Source organism: Leptinotarsa decemlineata, unplaced genomic scaffold (genome assembly GCF_025532065.1).
Source record: "Leptinotarsa decemlineata unplaced genomic scaffold, Ldec_3_MD MMD2_tig00002974_RagTag_RagTag, whole genome shotgun sequence".
NCBI classification, from domain to species: Eukaryota; Metazoa; Arthropoda; class Insecta; order Coleoptera; family Chrysomelidae; genus Leptinotarsa; species Leptinotarsa decemlineata.
Window position 1 is genome coordinate 609,162 of NW_027412578.1, and position 18,778 is coordinate 627,939.

At 38.4% G+C, this 18,778-nt stretch overlaps 1 protein-coding gene across 1 annotated transcript in view; it reads left to right on the top strand.

Annotated features, from left to right (window-relative positions):
- LOC111507290 (glycine N-acyltransferase) overlaps positions 1-18,778 on the top strand; it is a 51,313-nt gene that overhangs the window by 6,165 nt on the left and 26,370 nt on the right. Inside the window, exons 2-3 of the mRNA XM_023162581.2 lie at positions 12,439-12,545; positions 14,224-14,340. Coding sequence (XP_023018349.1) covers positions 12,441-12,545; positions 14,224-14,340 — 222 coding nt within the window. The 5' untranslated portion in view covers positions 12,439-12,440. The remainder of the gene's footprint in view (positions 1-12,438; positions 12,546-14,223; positions 14,341-18,778) is intronic.

Sequence of the window (18,778 nt, forward strand, 5' to 3'; positions counted from 1 at the left end):
CCTCCAACTGTCAACTACGAACTGCCTTATAAAGTACTATTCCCGAGTAGAGAGGACTGGATCCTCCGGGAGAAGGAAATATTAAGAGCAGATAGTTGTTGGTTCACAGATGGATCAAAAACACCTTCCGGTTCTGGTGCAGGTGTTTTTAGACGCAGACCCAGGACAGAGATATCTACCTGCCTAGGAACTTATGTGACTGTATTTCAAGCGGAATTTACACTATTGAATTGTGTGCGGAGAGATTGGATAAATCCAACCTCACCCACAAGTCAATAAAAATATTTTCGGACAGTCGAGCGGCGTTGGAAGCTCTTGGCTCCTGCCGAGCAACGTCTAAATTGGTAGCAAATTGCCAAAAACGCTTCTCCTCGATAGGAAGACTCAACAGATTGTCTCTCGTCTGGATTCCTGGCCATACTGGTCTGGAAGGAAATGAGGCTGCTGACTCTTTTGCAAAGGAGGGTGCTGCAAGCGGCTTCATTGGACCAGAACCTGTCATTGGCATCGCTTTGGGCTTTGCCAAACAAACATTGAACACCTGGATGGCAAGAAGATTTATGGTTTATCCACCCTTCAAAGCTTGATATCAGACTGTTGTTGGACTACAGTAGGGATGAACTACGATGTCTAACAGGCCTTCTTACAGGTCACTGCAATTTGAATAATCATATGCAGAGTCTTAGACTGTTGGAAGACAATGTGTGTCGCCTATGTTTGAAAAATGGTGAAACACCAGAGCATATACTTTGTGCCTGCCCGGCTGGGGACTGAATCAGGTCCTTAGAGTTCGGCAGATCCACACTCTCACCATCTGTCCTGAAAGACCACTCACCATACAAACTAATCGGCTTCGTTAAGAAGCTGGGTTTATTTGGCCGAGTGTGAGCCATAATAAACCCTTGCAGGTTGCGGTGGGGGGTCGAATAAACCCACTCTCTTTAGACCTAACCCAACCTAACCTATCTGGGAAGAACTCATGAGACTGGAGAATAATAAATAACAAATTTTACCTGAGCTATCATTTTACTGCCCTGATAACCAATTTCTTCGATGCAAACTAAATTCAATAAAGGTAAACATCTATTGATTTCAAAACATTCCAAAAGGTTGAGTTTTGAACTTTTCTCTTCCAAATGTAATACGTCGTAATCGCGATTCAACTCCTGCTTTTCTGTCAAAAGATGATTCGCATTAGTTGATTCGGTGTTTCCATTCAAAATAATATCATCCATTCTCCTTTATTCTTTTGGATGAAGTCCTTGTAGTTTTTCCGATATAAAATTTTGGACAAGGAGCACGAATCAACTTGTATACTCCTGATAGTCCTGATCTATTCGACACTGAAGTTTTTTCTTCATTGTTTTCTTTTGATTCGGCTGTTACTTGATTTCGATGAATTTACCCAATCTATTATTTGTTATGTAGGCTACGTTCAATTTTTTGCCTTTTCAAAAACAAGCGTAATGTCTTGGTGTCAGTTTAAAACTTTCATGCTCTACTGATATGTTGGAGTGTGGCATTTACTAGATTATCTGCATTCTCTTCGTCTTCGGTGACGATAATAAGCCGATACTATAAATCCTATCACCGTGACTTTCTCTTCTTGTTTCACTTCAAGAAGTAATAATATTCAAGAAGAAGGATCATGGACCGTACATTATGGAACATTCTAAAAACGCAGTTCCAGGTTTTAATGTAATGTTCACTTCACCAGAAGTGTATCTATCTACCATGAACATTGCCTTATTCACAATTTACAATTTAAAGTGAAATTCTCCTGTTGGATACGAATAGGATAAATCAGTAAAGTTCAGGAATTAATTTAGATCATCTTTCGATGACTCTAACTTAGTGAAACACGTATCGTGAAGAGTGTTACAGTTGTAGTATGTGAAAAAGGTGGTTTTGTGATATTATTGATTCTAATATAATCAAACACAATGAAAGTTGATATAAAAAAAGGAAAACATTTCAGAATATGAATAAACAAAAATATTATGTTTTCATATAGTTAGGACGTGACCGTTATGAATAACATTGAACCGTGATATCAATTTCCGTAAAGTAATCTAATTAGTGAGTGGACAACTGCAGTACATTGTTAACCTTTGTGATAGAAGGTCATCTCAGAAGTTATCTTCTTCAACGGCCATTTTCATATTTCGACACCGAATATGACTAGTCTTCTTGCTTTGCCTTTGAAAGACCACATTCGCTTATCATTCAGAATAGTCGAGGAACTTATAGTAGTTTGGCAACTGTTTTAGCTTGTTTTATCGTAACATTATTTTTTGGCTGATATGTCAGTTTCTTCCAAATCTCCGGCAAATACTGCGGCGATACGAGCTTATTGCGTTTTTACATGACACTCATTCTAATAATCTGGTTCTTCGTACTTTTTTGTACATGTTCTTTGTTGAATTGTTATATTTATCTTGACATGATTTGGGTTGGAAAGTGGATATGAATGAAAACATAAATGACAACTGTGATGTCTGTCATCCATCTAAATAAAACACCTTCAAGGTTCATTCAATAACTATATTTTCCAATTTTAAAATAACAAATCATAGAGCCCTGTTCAAGGACGTCACAGATAACTTTTTATACAAGTATTATAGTCCAGACACATACAACAAATTGTATTGATAAAATATGACCAAACCTGGATTCGAACCTGGCTCTCTTGGTCTCCAGACAGACGCTTTAACCAACTATGCTATCGGAGCCACCAAGCAAAATTGCGACCAATCACATCCCCAATTCAGTCAACTTAACCGTGTGTGGCATGAGGGTTTGCTGGCCAAACTTTGATGCTATGGCTTGTCGTATCATTTTTTTGTATGGCTCTGCAGCTTTTTGAAAGAACGTTTCCTGCAAGTGGCCGTCGATGGTGTCTCTCGAATACATTTACCATCAACGCTGGTGTTCCCAGGGATCCATATTGACTCCAACCCTCTTTTTATTGTATATCAATGACTTATTGAAAAAAAAACAAAAATCCAATATATTGCCAGTGAAATGCATCAGCTGGTCATGCATTTCACTGGCAGCAGGAGGTTGCATATCGAATGGGGTGAACCAGGGGTAACCAGGTTCAATTCAATGCAACGAAAACCTACGCGTCGGTTTTCTACAAAAAGATGTTTCCTAACCGGATATAATAATGTCAGGACAGACAATTCCGCTTTCTTATCTTTCGATAAGTTTGTTGGGGGTTAAAATGGACGCCAATATGTCTTGACACAATCATGTCGCTGGAATCACAAAGGCTGCGTCTCAAGAGCTTGGAACACTTTTCCGAACCAGAAAACTGTACACACCTCAGCAACTTCTGATGCTTCATAAAGCTGAGATCAGACCTTCTTTGGAGTATTGTTCTCATGTATGGAGCTCCACCTCTAAGCATACCCCGAAGCTATTGGATTCCATTCATAAAAGAGTAATCCACCTGATTGGAGACGCGAACATCACTTGCAACCTTGATAACCTGGAATATTGAAAAAAGGTTAGAAATTTGTCTCTCTTCTATATATACTTTCACGGGAAGTGTTCAAGTGACTTGGCACCTTTGATTCAAATCCAATGTGAATCGTTACTTTTGCACAGGCACCGCTCTTAGCGCGACTTAAGGATTTTCCTGTAGTGCTTGAGTTTTTCTCCTGGAAACAGGAGGTGCAGTTGATTAGTTAATCAGCTTTAACAAATTTAATCCTTTTTGTACTTATAACATGAAGATCTGAATTGAGGTTGTGATTTGGCTATCATTGTGCTTCATGACTCTGATAACGTAATTGTTAAATGCGCCTGTCTAGAGAAGAAGAGAGCCGGAACAAATTTTTTCAATTCCGTTTTCATTCAAGTCTGCATAACACAAACCCACTCTTTTATATTTATATCAGAGACAATTAAACTTTATTTATAATTTGAGTCGCCTATAAATCCGTTATCTCTTTTGATAAAGAGCTCCTCATTCATATAAATCATGGCGAGCTGTCTCTGTTTTACGTTTACTTGTCTTCCAAATGAACAATACAAGTCCTCAGTTCTCTCCTCAGATTTTCCTTTTGTGAAAAAGAGTAGTTTTATACCATTTACGATTATGTACCCCTACTAGACAAATTATAGCAGAAATACTCAGATATTCGTTTATTATATTTTTGGAAAGATAGAGACAACCCCCTTAATGAATTAATGGTCAGCGGTAATTGAAACAGGATGACAGAAAATAGTTTAAACTGCTGCTTGCTGTTTTTTTGTGCACCCAGAGAAAACATTAACTGATAGTGTTAATATATGGAGAAAACTTGTATTCAGCCTGAGAGTAGGGAGTGAATTATCCTTATGAATTCGGCATTTCTCATTCCCCACAACGTATTCGATATCCCCGGAACATAGAGAACGGTATCGCGTCAATACCGTGAGAGTGCCCTTGGTGATTGTAAAGCACTTTCAGGACAGCGTTATTCGATGGATATAGGCTGTGATCGCATGTGCTGGACATATTGACAGTAAGTATATTAGGGACCAGGCGCCTCTCGGCAAGGCTTGCACCTGGAATCCTATATCCATCATATGACTACGATAGACTGAGGTGTTGAAGACACCATTCTGGCAGGCACCTAAATTTTCGACTCCAGCCCAGTCGATCTGAAGAAAGCAAAGGTCAGTTGCTTCGATAAGTCGAGGTATTCAATGTTAGAAGGGATGATTTGGAATGCAAACTCTTATCGAGATGTTTCACATCGAGTTGATACAGTTCCTTCCGAATCAATTCCACTACTTCAAACGAGTATAGTAAGATCGTAACGGAGTTTGTGCTGCTAGTTGCCGAGAAGAGAGTTTTTCACTGTTAGGATAAGATAATTATAAACTTCTGCAAAAATACATATAAACATGTACGAACTAATCTGTAATTGACTTGTTGTTTGCAATAATGACAGTGACAGTTTACAAAAAAAAAATTGATAGGTAGACGTTTATAAACTTTGGCAACATTATGGGATAAATATGAATTGAAAAATGAAATTGTTTGGCAAATAATTTGTGACCTTCAGAAACCTTATGAGTGTCATTTGCAAGGATATTATGTTTTGATGTACGATCCCAGGCTAGGCTATTTTCAAATATTTTCTGTGGAAAATTCGACACACAAATACGGATCTACCGTACATCTCAATCTCCTAAAGTTTAGATTATGAATTTCTATCAAAAAATATAACTTTGTACGTCTTAACAATATAATTTGACATAGTTTTCTCTTAAACTATTTCATTACTCATTAGGTACTAAGCCAAGATTTGACGAAAAAAAAACCTTGTATATCCCAGTTAGTTTTCACGTGGTTATCTCCTATGAGAGGTGTTGTTTCAATCTTAATCTGCTTCTCTCTGATACGTTAGGTATTCATATGATTCTTCCGTTTATGAGCTGCACCTTTCCTAAGGAATACGCGCATCTTTTTGTTTGTATTAGAGAGTCCTAATTCAGTTTAGACTCATATGTACAAGTATGAGACTTCTGAGCTTTTGGTACTTCTTCTATTTCTATATTATAACTGCTCCAAGAATTACTCTTCCAAAATAGGTCGTTATGGAATGCATTTCTGCTTGGAAAAGATGAAGATGATTTTAAGAGGTTCGGGGAGCTTCTATTTTAGTTCTGTAAATGTCATACCTTTTCCTTTTTTCATTTTTGAACCGCCAGTTGCTATATCAATCTTGCTGTGGTTTTTGATGCTGTTTATAACCAACTCACAGCCGAACTTAGTTCTCATAACATAACGTGAAAATTTGTTCAATTACAACTTTGAAATGATCTATTTTGAATTGAAGAAATACCTGGTATCAACATAATGGAGCTGCACCATATTTTCTGCTGGAATTCGAGTTTATTCAGACGAAGATCTGCACATGGCAGATGCGGTACAATACAATCGTAAGCTCATTCTTCGAAATGACTCTACTGGATTATTTTTAGTGAAAATTCTGGAAAGAAATAATTTTTGACAATGGGTGTGAACTCTTTTTTTAAATTCAATGCTAAGTTTCGAGCCATCCCATTCTTTGTACGGAAGAGGAAGATCAAACTGATCTTCCTCTTGAAGATGATCACTTGGTTATCGAAACACGTGTCGAGGTATTAAAATAACGGTTTGGTGTTGGGAAACAACACCAAACCGTGTAGTAATATTCTTTACTACACCAAAGGTTCTAAACAGTGCATCACAAGTACCTATATCCTTAATGATGACATAACCCTGATCTATAATGAATTTCTGTGGGATGCTGTTGAATTGATAATATTTATATGATATATCTTATCAATAGTAGAATAATCACTAATTTTTTCTAGTTTTCCATCTAGCATTGAAGTAAACTATATAAAACATATATTGTTGAATCATACTTATTTTTTTTCCATAAATTACGAGGACACATTAATGTTATTCAAGAAACAATTTTTTGTGAGATTTTCACTGAACCGTTTTACAAAAACGCAACACGTGTTTCGCTATACGTTTTCATAAAGCGTTTAGTGGAAATTTCATATATGTATATACTATTTAGTATAGACACGCCTGAAGAAGCTATTGTATAGCAAAACACGTGTTTCACTGTTCAGTGAAAATCTCACAATAAAGTGTTCGTTGAATACGTTTTCATAAAGTATCGGCCGATTCTATCACATAAATTAATGTCATTCTTACTTTCCTGTAAGATCTGTTGCAGTTATTTTTCTGGTGGATATGTGTTTTACAAACTAACATTTGTTAAGTCCAATACGATATATCGGTGTGAGTTGAGACCAATGAGAATTCATTAGTTGAAAGTATCAAGATAATGAAAGACATTGATTCACTACATTAAAAAACACTTCAATGTGAGATTTCCACTTGAGAGTTTACAAAACCGTGACACGTATTTCGCTATACAATAGCATCTTCGGGCGTCACTATACTGTGACGCCCAAATATGCTAAACACGAGTCGCGATTTTGTAAACTTTGAAGTGGAAATCTCACATTAAAGTTTTTTTTCAATATTTTATAATGGCTTTTCATCAAGTATTGGTCAGTTCTATCGAATTCATTCAATACTTCTGTCAAAACTGTTTTATAACATTAATATAATTAGCGATTCTTTTGTTATCTGATAACGCGTTATCAGCAGGGCTTTGAGAATGAACTACCTTTGTTTTTGACAGTTTCAGAATATCACAATATCTATTTCAGAATTGAAATTTCTAGCTCGTTCAAAGATATCCAAGTTTCATCCGTCAACAAATTACATTCCTTGTTCTATTTGGAGGTCTTTTTTAGTAAATTCATCAAATTGGGTGAAATCCAATGTAAGCATGGCTTCTTCCTGGCTTGATTTCACTCGAACCAATGCCAAACATTTTTGTATATTACAATAGGTCACATGGGAATCGATCTCAGTCATAGTGGATAGAGGATTAACGTTTTTTCTTGGCACAACTGCACTTGGACAACCTTTACGGAATTCATTCCTCATAGAAACACAGTTGACTTGAATTTTTACAATCTATTTCAGATGATGTCGTGAGAAATTGTTGAACTCTAACAGCAAAAAACGTTCACACCAATTGATTTCACATTTTCTGGTTTCTTGTATCTAACATTGAACTTTCATATAGGTGAAGTCTTTCATCTAAGGGGGTCGAATATGGTGCAATACTGTTATGCATATATCAATCCCTATAGCCTTATTATTCTAAGAAATTGAAGAGTAATTTTCCCAACTTGCTTCGTTTGCAGTCTTCAAATAACTTAGTTTCTGGTATAGGTTCTGACTATAAGAGTACACGGCTAGTTGCTTTTTCTTTGAAGTTGATTGGTTGTAATAAAACACGTCACTGTACTTTTCATTTTCTCTTTGGTTGGTACAATTCCACACTAACCCATTGCCTGAACTCGGTTTCTGTAGCATTACTGATCTTATCGCTTGTAAATGAGATAGCAGGTTACTTGCAGATATTGTTCATGAAGTTATATGAACTTTTTCTATTCGCTCTCTGTTTACTTCGACTAATTTCAAGCACGTTTTTCTCATTGGTGTGATAGTCATTCCATTTTTTCCAGTTATTAGCACCGATGGAAAATAAGAAACGACTTTATGGTAGGGTTCCAATATCCCAAAAAATATATTTGTTCCAGTATGTCAGTGTCCCCGCACATTTGAAAATATTGCATTATAATCTGAAATGAGGTCTTTTTGATAATGTATTCACATTGTGATGTGCTCAGGCACTATGAGATATCATCTGGGTAGTCTTTTAGCGACCGTGTCTCTTTGGTTTTCAAGTTCATGATCCAGGGAAAACCAATATGATCAGTTTATACAGTAAAACGATGTTTACAGATAAAAGCTTCGTTCTGGAAACGCAATAATTTTTCTGTTCGTTTTTCTTGAATGCCAAGATGAAAATTATGTGGTACACGCGAGTATACTCACAAGGCTTCTAGCTTTACTATTGGGTCTTTTGCGTGCATAATCCTCTTGTTCAATTTTTTTTGTCTCTTAATGAACTAGACTGCCCTAGTAGAGAAATTTCGTTATCACTTCAGTTTTCAATAATCAATATGTAGATGACCTGGTTTTTCATGGTTGTAACAACGCTTTTTTACGAGAAGAGAGAAATATTCGATACCTAACTCTGTTATTTCTCTAATTCATGTTCATCATACTTTGAGACGAAGTTGTTGCTGCTGACCACCACAATACTTTGTTGAGGTCACTAACAAACGCACTAATGAGCAAGCAAGGTATATCATGAAAACTATCAAATATATCCAACCTAGTACATCATAATCCTACCATCGGTAGCTTCAGCACAATGAACCGGCCATACTGTGACAAATTAAAAAATTAACTGTCTCAAACTAATTTATTTCCAACAATATTTCACTAATCACAAACTAATTTATTTACAACATTTAGCAACTAACGCTTGATTCATTTTCACTATTTGAATTTCTTGTTTAGCCGCTTGTAACCGTTCTTTCTGGAAATCTGTAGTCGGTTCGGTACTCAACTAGAGTTTTACCGGCGGTTGCCGACTGCATTCTTTCGCGGTGATGTTATATGTTTGTAACATGATTCGGCCGGCATACTGCTCAGAGGCGGCTTCAGATTCGTTATATTGCCCCCTTCTTAAAGACGTCTCGTCCCGAAATGTCATCCTTGCCGTGTGTCGATACCTGCAGGACTCCCCATATCTGCACTGTGAAGTTCGATGGAAGTAACACTCCACAGTCTTCATGCTCGGTAATGGAAGATGGTTACTGCACACCAAAATCTTGATGCCGCTGGATCTGAATATCGTTTCCAACATGCTTCTCACAATTTTTCAATCCAGCCTGTCAAGCCCAGAGGCTAATTTCGGGATTGCAAAGTCCACAAGATTCTGGTCGAGCATCGTGTCCCTCAGTCTGGTAAGACTCCTCCAGATATCTTCATACGACAGTTTGTCTCGAGAATGCTTTTAGGTCACCAAGTGGAAAATGTTTGTCTAACCCTTCTTCAACTGTAGCACTCCTCCGACTTCAGGATTCTGTTCTCGTAATGTTTGTTGCTGACCGAATTTCTTGTTGAATACCACAGCGATACCCTTAGCCATTTGGAGATCCTCTGCCACGCAATGAGCTAGTACGTTTTCAACTGGAACCTTTAAAATGTCTCATGGCTCTTCTTGAGTTACCCCATGTACCACCTTCTGTCCGTTCGAGTATAAAACATGAACTTCTGGAACGTCATTTCATTCTCTGGTGGTCTGAGGGCGCGAACTTGGTCGTGATTTCCAGCATAAGGAGCCAATCTTTTCAAATGGACGACCCAAGGCTTTCCTCGAGGTGGCTTATGGATTCGGTAGACGAGGTTATTTATCTTCTTCATGATTTTGTACGGACCTTCCCAGGAGTTCCGCAACTTCGGTGATAAACCACGGCGTCGCTTGTACACCCAAACTAAGTTACCGGTTTCGAATACTCCAGCATTCACCTTGATGTCATAGGCCTTCTTCATTCTATCGCTGGCACTTCGGATGTTCAGACGGACTCGTTCATGGATGTCGTCCATTCTCTGCCGAAGCTTGCTGACATAGTCTTCCCCCGCAGTGTCTTGTTCTGGCGGCGTCCCAAATTTCAGATCGCAAAGAAATCGCAGCTCCCGGCTCATTATAATACTGGTAGGGGTTTGGCCGGTTGTCTCGTGCACTGCCGAACGATAGGCCAACAGGAACAGGTGAAAGTACTGCTCCCAGTCTCTTTGGTGGTCTGAGACTACCTTGGACAAGTCAAGTGGCGGTTTATGGTTTTATTCATTCATTCCACCATTCCATCGGTCTGTGGATGTAAGGCTGTGGTTCTAGTCTTTCGAATGTCCAACAGTTTGAACTCGAAATTTCTGCCCTGGTCGGAATGTAGTTATAATGGGACACCGAATCGACATATCCATTCCTTTACCAGGACGTCAGCGACGGTTGGGCAGGGTATAGGCTTCTGCCCACTTACTGAAGTAGTCGCGACTTAACCGCTGGCGAATAACCTGTTAATTCTTGCCACGATGGTCTTTGATTGATTCTCCTCCATCCGATGACTGAACCAAGATCTGGGTCCTTCTCTTGGTCTTCCTTGATATAATTGTACTCTCAGTTGTCGTCTACAGCTGTAGTTCTACAAATAGCGGCTTCCTTCACTTCTGCTCGTCGGCAATTGGACATTTGCTAGGCACATGCCCAATTTTCCCACAGTTCCAGCATGTTATTTGGTTTCTCTCAGGCAACACTTTTTTTTATCACCTTTCTAACGGTGGTCTCAATATCAGCAGGCACCTGTTCATCTTCCTCGATAGTTTGAACTTTGCTCTGGCTTTTGCAGGATTATTTTACAGCCTCAAACTCCAGAGCGCTTGCCAGTCAATCCACGAGATGTTTGGGATGAGCTAGGTGGGTCTGCCCATACCGTAGCTCAAGATGTTTTATAAGTTGCTCATGGTCTTCCAGTTCTTGGGCCGTGAGGGTTTGTAAAATATTCGTTGCTGCCCCACGCAACGCCAGTGTTAATGCTACCGCCTTTTCTCCTGCATTCCATCCATTCTCTCTGGCCGCAGCTTCGAATTGTCGGCGGTAATTTGCCAAAGGAGTTTTTCCTTCGAACTGGGACGACTTCATGGAGAGCTTCCCTGATTCAGAACTGACTTCGACATCTTTCATTGTCTTTTGAAGTTCTTCCATGTTGAAACTCAGTTCCAGATTTGAGTTTTCGGTAACAGTTTCTGTGGTGTGGACATAATTAACTATTTGGTTTCGCAACTTGCTAATTTTTTCCTTCATCTTACTGATTTCTGCCTCAACTTTGCCTTTGATTTCATCGCCTATTTTTTTTCCATTCTCTTCATTTCTGACCCGATTTCATCTTTGATCTCCCCCCTGATTTCCTCTAATTATGCGTTCATTTCTTTCCTGATTTTGCCTATCTCTGTCTCGATGGTTCCTATCCTTTCTATGAGTAGACTCGCCACGCAACAAAGTTCTTTCTTCAAGCCTTCCGCATTTTCTAGAAGTTATTCCTTCTTCCAAACTACTGATAACCCCAGAGGAAGTTCGAAAAGCTCTTTTGAGCTCAAATATTTCTATTGCTTTAGCTTCAAATTAGCCGAACTTCCACCTCTGGCCAGAATTAGGAAACCTTAAAATTGATGACTAGTATGTTATTCACTACTATTATGTATACATACTAATGAATAGTAGTGAATAACATACATGTTATTCAGTCTATGGGCAAGATATTGTAGTCCCGCCATTTTTTGTTGTGGGCATGGAAGCTGTCAGAGATATAACTGAAAGTATTCTTCCTATATACATCAAACTCTAGACCCTTATCGACATTTTCAATAACTATCATATCCAGGAATGGCAGTTCTTCGTTATTTTCAATTTCATACGTGAATTTTATACTTGGTTGAGGCAGATACAAAATCCTCTACCTTGCTCCTATTCGTATCGAAAATGGTAAATACATCATCCGCGTATCGGATCCAGGTTCGTGGAAAGTAATCCAACACTTTCGTTACTTCCATTTCAAATCTGCTCATGAACATGTTAGCCATGAAAGCAGACAACGGGTTTCCCTTGTCTTGCCCATAAAAACAGTTGGCGAACTGAAAGTAATTTTATTACATGCAAATTAATTTTATTCTGGTGTTGGGAAAGTGTTTTCAATAGATTTATTTTGAGCCAGAGGTTCCAGTGAGAACTATTAAATTTCCTTATTTCTTATTTATTTTTTAACAAAATATGAAGTTTGTTCGAAAACTCTACTCAACTCCATTCGTACATACATTTTTTGCTATAATTTTTTTATTGAGATAACAAATCACTGATTCACAAGAATGTATTTCATATCCTCTTTCAGCTATGGAAGAAGTCTTATCGGAAGGCAAAAATTTCAAATTGGTTGACGAGTCAGAACTCCCGAACATTATAGATTTCTTAAGCGGATATTTACCAGATTCCATCAAGGTATGATTTACTGATTGAATTCTGCATGACCTTAACTAAATATACTGCCTGGCATGGCTTGTTATGTGAAATTTATAGTAAGATATTATTATAAAACCAGAAGCTGTAGATGATGGAAACATCCATTTGAGTTCGCTTGTAGATTGTGGGTTATTTAGTATACTACTAAATTACTGAGTACATTGAAGACATTGAAACAATAACTCTTACGGCTCGATCTGGTATTTTATTGAGAATTGGGCTAAGGTTCCTGTTATTCAATTGTTCAGCTATCTTTGAAAATGACATCTGTACCATACTATACAGTCATTGCTATATTTACGCATCCAGGGTAACAAATGAAAAATATTAATCAGTGAAAAGAGGTTCTCCAAAATATTCTTGCTGATGATTGAATTGCCATCAATTCTTGGTAGATGAACAGATATATCTATTTGATAAAAGCAGTTACATCGATTAACATATGGAAAATAAGAAAGAAAAAGATCTCTTAAATTCATTAAGGAGAAATATTTGCCTAGATAAGATTCAGAAAGAGTATTCATGATGGTTTGTCCTCCTCAAAACTTGACTTGACTTTGATTACCTTTTTGAGAGTTTTATTTCAATTACTGGTTTTTAGTAAATATAATCATTTGATATTTTATGAAATGTTGCATCAGTTGTTTTGGATTGAGCCGCTCATTGCTTTCTGGAGAAACCTCAAGTTCGATCTGATGAAAACTCATAATATTGGAACTGGAATGATAGAAAATGACATCATCAGCAAACATAACTCAATTTTCCATTTAACGATACTTGCACCCTTTAGCAAAACAGAACAGGAAATGATAACACAGTAACACAACGGCAACAATGTCAATCAAAGACTAAATTCCAAAAACCCGTCGGTGACACAAATTTAGAAGACGAAATAATGGTCTAAGTGTTTAATTTTTTGTTAGAACACTCACAAAACAATTGATAGGCCATAGTTAACATAGAACATACAGAGCGACAATGATATAGGTGGACGGTTAATTGTGTCGTTGAGTGCAATTATTGGAGTAAAGATATACTTCTCGATTGGATGGAAATCTTTAAACAACTGATTGAATTAATTTTGGTAACGTTAGAATATTGAGTGGTTATATCAGTTATTATTTGATATTCATTTTCCGGGAACATTCACTTGGTTAATAGTTACTGTCATACCAGGAGTTTTTTATTTCTCACATACCAACTTTGGATCATATTCAGGACAAGTTCTGTGATTAGTTAATTATAAGTTCAATGAATTTCATTTCTTCAGGGGCTCCTTGAAGCCAACTTTTTTTACATGTCTGTCTTGAGTCTCATTTGATGGTGGACGTGTGATATCTCATTCTTTATTGCGTATATGAAATAGACAGCAGATAGAATTAGGAATGATTGAATGACATGAATGAAGTGAAAAATTATGAGAACGAAATGTTTGTTGGAAACATTAACATAATATTTATCGATATTTTTGAAGAAGAATAAAAAACCCCAATACTATTTTTCGCTATCTTATATTTACGCAATCCTACATGGCATACTGATAACTTTGTTCGGTTAGTTAGGAAGAATGGGAAGTTAGTTGACTTGTCATTCTTGCCAACTTTAAACAAACAATGTTCATTGAAGAAATAAGTTGTTAATTCTTTTCTAATTACAGTTTCATCAAACTTTGGAAACATACCTGAAAGACCGCGTGTGGGATTTTCATTTTTACGTCACAAAAACGTGGCCGGAACAGGCTGTGATTATACATTTTCCTGGGATGACTAAAACGGTGAGTATGACATGAAGATGACTAGTTTGCTTCATTTTCCACCTGTAATAGTTGAAAAATGTCTAGTGAATACAATATCCAAACACTTATATTTCAAATATTGTTGCCCTAAAACGGTTCTATCATATTGAGATTGCCGGTTTTATCACATTTCAGTAGGGAATGCAGGACAATCGAAGATAATAAATGATGATAGTTTTTGAGATTCGAATATTCCAATGGAAATTGATTTTTCAAAATATATTGATAACTTTTTGGGTAACGATTTCTGAAAAAAATTTGGACAAAAATGCTCATCTTCAGCAATGTGATGAAGTTTTTTTTTATTAGGTATGCGACCTTCCATTTTCGATATTTCCTAAACCATGATTTGAAAAAATAACAGACTATACATAAGTGAGTAGTGAACAATTCTGAACTGTTGACTATACTATCAAGCATACTATAAAAGCATAAAAATGTATGGATTATTTGAACATCTCAAAAGTATTTCACCTAAAGGTCGAAAATTTATGTTCTCAAAATTCAAGCTATACTTTTGATTCATTTGCTATATTTCAAAGACATAGATAATGAATTTTCATTAACGATTTCAGTGAGAGGAAGAGGGACAATGGGGAATTTGAAAATACGTATATATTTTCCTAGTATTCCTTATGCACACAACGATTCTATACTCTTTTGGTCAAGTTTTAGATGCGCTTGTGTCATAAATCTAATAGCAAGGAAATTAATCAAATATAGGTTATGAAAGGGAACAAATATTTCCTAAATGAACAATTTAGTTTTCTGCCAACGTTAAACAAACTGAAAAAAAACCATATTGTTGATAACAAAACCAATATTTGATGATATAAGTTGGATCACCGTTGGTCCATTTTTGAAAAGGAGAATTTGTTTTTCGAAACAGAATTGATATCAAACTGCAACTTTTTTTAATGAAATTTCTATCAGAATATCGGCCCATCCCAATGAATATCATCAAAAACACAAGTCAGTACTTTTAATTAATTGAAAAACAAAGATCAATTTATCAATGCTCCTCAGTACGTTGATATCGAATTCATTGAAGGTTTTACACGAATTGATATATTGAAAATGCTTTATATACAAAGAAACTTGAATGGAAGCAAATAAATTCTGGTTCCTTTTGAACTACACTTTGAAATTACCATGACCTAGATGATTGATAGTTTTCAATTTCCTACTATTGATTTCCGATCACAGTAGATTTAGAAATATCGCAACGAATTAAAGAATTAACTGTCTTGAACAAATTTATTTTCAACATTATTTCACTTTCACAAATAATTTATATACAACACTCAGCAACTAACGCTTAATTTATCTTCACTAATTTATCTTCACCGCTCTATTCGCTCTCTAGATACAGACTCCTTCTATAGTGGAAGTCATCCTGAATTTAGACAGGTTGGAGCCTGGCTCCCTTATGGGTGTTGATGGTATGGCGGCATGAGTGTCCTCAGACATCAGTTCCGCCCTTCACGGTGTACCCCTACCTGGCTGGGGTGAATTGGATAAAAACGTTGTTCATCTTTCAACGGAAGATATAGGGGCCTCATTCGACAGAGTGTCGGGGCCTTCTATATCGGGAGGGGTCGTCTACAGTATAATCCATAGCTTTCCTGACTAATGGGTTTTCATGAGTTTCTGCACCATCGAAAACTCTCTGATTTCTCCACTGAATGGACTGCCGAATGGAAGGCAGCTGCAAATCTCTGCGAATGGCTTCATTCCGCACGAACCAAGCAGCATTCACAATCATCCTTATTAGCTTGTTTTGCAATACCTCCAGAATGGTGATAAAGATTTCGCCGCTTGTCCCCAGACTCCTGAAGCATACATGATGACAGGCTTGAACATCGTATTGTAGATGGTAATTTTGTTTTTGAGACTCATTTTAGATTTTCTGTTGATCAGAGGGTACAGACGTGCTATCCGACCCTCGATCTTTGATTTGACACTCGTTATGTGCGGGTTCCAAGTGAGCCTGCGGTCTATTGAAAGGCCGAGGTACTTTACCCGCGCTTGCCAGTCAGTCTCCCTTCCAGAGATCCTCACTTTTCTGCCCGGAGAAGATTTCAGTCTTCCCATGGTTATTGCCTGAGTCTTATCCGGGTTCACTCGGATCTTCCAATCAAGGTACCAGTGCTTGAGGTCGTCCAATGCACGTTGCATATAGACGACGTCGAGCTTCCGACCCATGGAAGATGAGAGGAGAGCCGCGTCATCGGCGTACAGAGATATCTTCACACGCTCGGGCCTCGGAAGGTCACTGTTGTAAAGTGAGTACAACGTCGGAGAGAGCACGGCCTCCTGTGGCAGTCCAGCAAGGATCTCTCTGTCATCAGACAGAGATCCCTCTACTCTAACCTGAAATGTCTTGTCTTTCAGGAAAGACTCGATCCACCGGACGAGGCCCCGAGGCAGGTCGAACGCATTTAATTTGTGCAGAAGACCTTCGTGCCACACACGGTCGAAGGCCTTCGATATGTCTAATAGAACAATGTGCACTTTTTTGTTGGTGTTCAACTCGTGGATGGTGTTTTCGATCAGCTTTAGAGCCTGTAACTCAGTGGAGTGGTCCCTCCTGAAGCCAAATTGTTCATCAGGCAGAACATTTCGGTCCTCAACTTCTTCTTTGAGCCTTTGAAGAACAACTCTTTCAGCCAGCTTAGCCGCCGAAGAGAGTAGACTGATGGGGTGGTAGTTCTGTGGGAACAGCGGGTTCTGACCCTGTTTTGGGATCATGATGACGACCGCAAGCTTCCATCTTCTGGGAAGTGTCTGAGGGCCAACGAACTATTTATTATGTTTAGTAAGTATTCAACGCAGTTATCCGGGAGCTTCTTCAACAACTTGTTAGTTATTGAGTCGACCCCCGGTGCTTTCTTAACCTTTACGGCCCTGATATATCCCTTCAGCTCTTCCACAGAAGCTGGACGGATGTCATCATCGTCATCTTCCCTGACGAGTCGGTGAACCCGGTCTTCCAGCAGCATATCGCGATCGATGTCGTCGTCGTCGTCGTCAACGTTAAGCTGAAACTGACGTTCCATCGAGTCAGCAAAGGCTAACGCTTTGTCGGCGGGGGAGTAGCATACTCTGCGCTCTCCGTGAATGGGTGAGTGAGCTGTCTTCTTCCCCTTGAGCCTGCGAGTGACTCGCCAAAGCTCGTCAATCCCAGGTTCAAAGGATTCCAAAAGCTCTTCCCACCTTTCGTTTCGATGATCAATGATGGCTTGCTTGACTTGGTTGGCCATCCTATTTGCTGCAATTTTATCCCCTGGGAAAAGGGTTCGCTGATAGAGCGTTCTCAGACGATTTATCTCTCGTATCAAGGCTTTGATACGAGGGGGAAATTCATTATAGCTCCTCAGCGGACACTCCTCCCTGGGGGTGGCCGCTCGAAACGCATCATTTACGGAAAGCTCGAAACTCTCGACTGCCGCATCGAGTTCGTCAGGAGAGTCGAGTACCTCATGAGGGGCGCGCATCTCTCCGAGTTGGGATGTGAAGACACTCCTTCTATGGACGGGAAGCAGGGCTTATATACCGCTAATGATCTTTCTAGATTTATCTAGAGGTCTCTGCACTCGTCTAGTATTTTCCCGGCCAGTCAGACCGCTTCTTTCGCGGTGATGTCATGCGTTTGCTTGCTGAGATATCGGTCAGGGCCGGCTTCAGATTAATTACAATATCAATATGAATTCATGTTACACTTAAGTGGTGTAATTCAAACTGGGCTAGATTGATATTTCTCATGGATTGAGAAAAGCCAGCTGTTTTCAATGGAAATGAAACTCAAATACGCGAATGCGCTACAAAAAATAATTGGACATCTAAGTTTTACATAATTTACGTTACAGTGGCATCAATAATTTCAAATTCGAAACATGAGTTTTATCAGTTCATAGGAAATTTATCACTCAACATCTGACTGGCTTTTGGCCTTCAAAGGTTTTGAATTGGAAAAATACTCATGAAGTCGGAGAGATATTCAGCCCCAGTCAGAAAAATGGCTACAAGTGGTACAAGCTTTCCACAGAAGGTCGAGAAAATGTCAATGCTCACCCTGGACGTCTTAGCACATCAACAACCGATGAAAATATTGAGAAAGTAAAACAAATTGCCATGGACAATCATCGAATCATTATAAGAGAAGTTGCTGAGGATGTCGTCATATCGGTTGGCTAATGCCATACAAATTTTTTCGGAAATTTGGACATGAAACGTGTGGTAGCAAAGTTTGTTTCAGAATTGCTGAATGCGAAGTGCATCAGGAGTTCTTGCCACATGGTCGTACGGTCGGTGAGGAGTATTATCTTGAAATTATGCGCCACGCATGTCAAAAACATTTGTTTGAAGTTGGTTGACAATGTTTCGTGGTGTATTTCATCAGTTCAGACTTCCATTG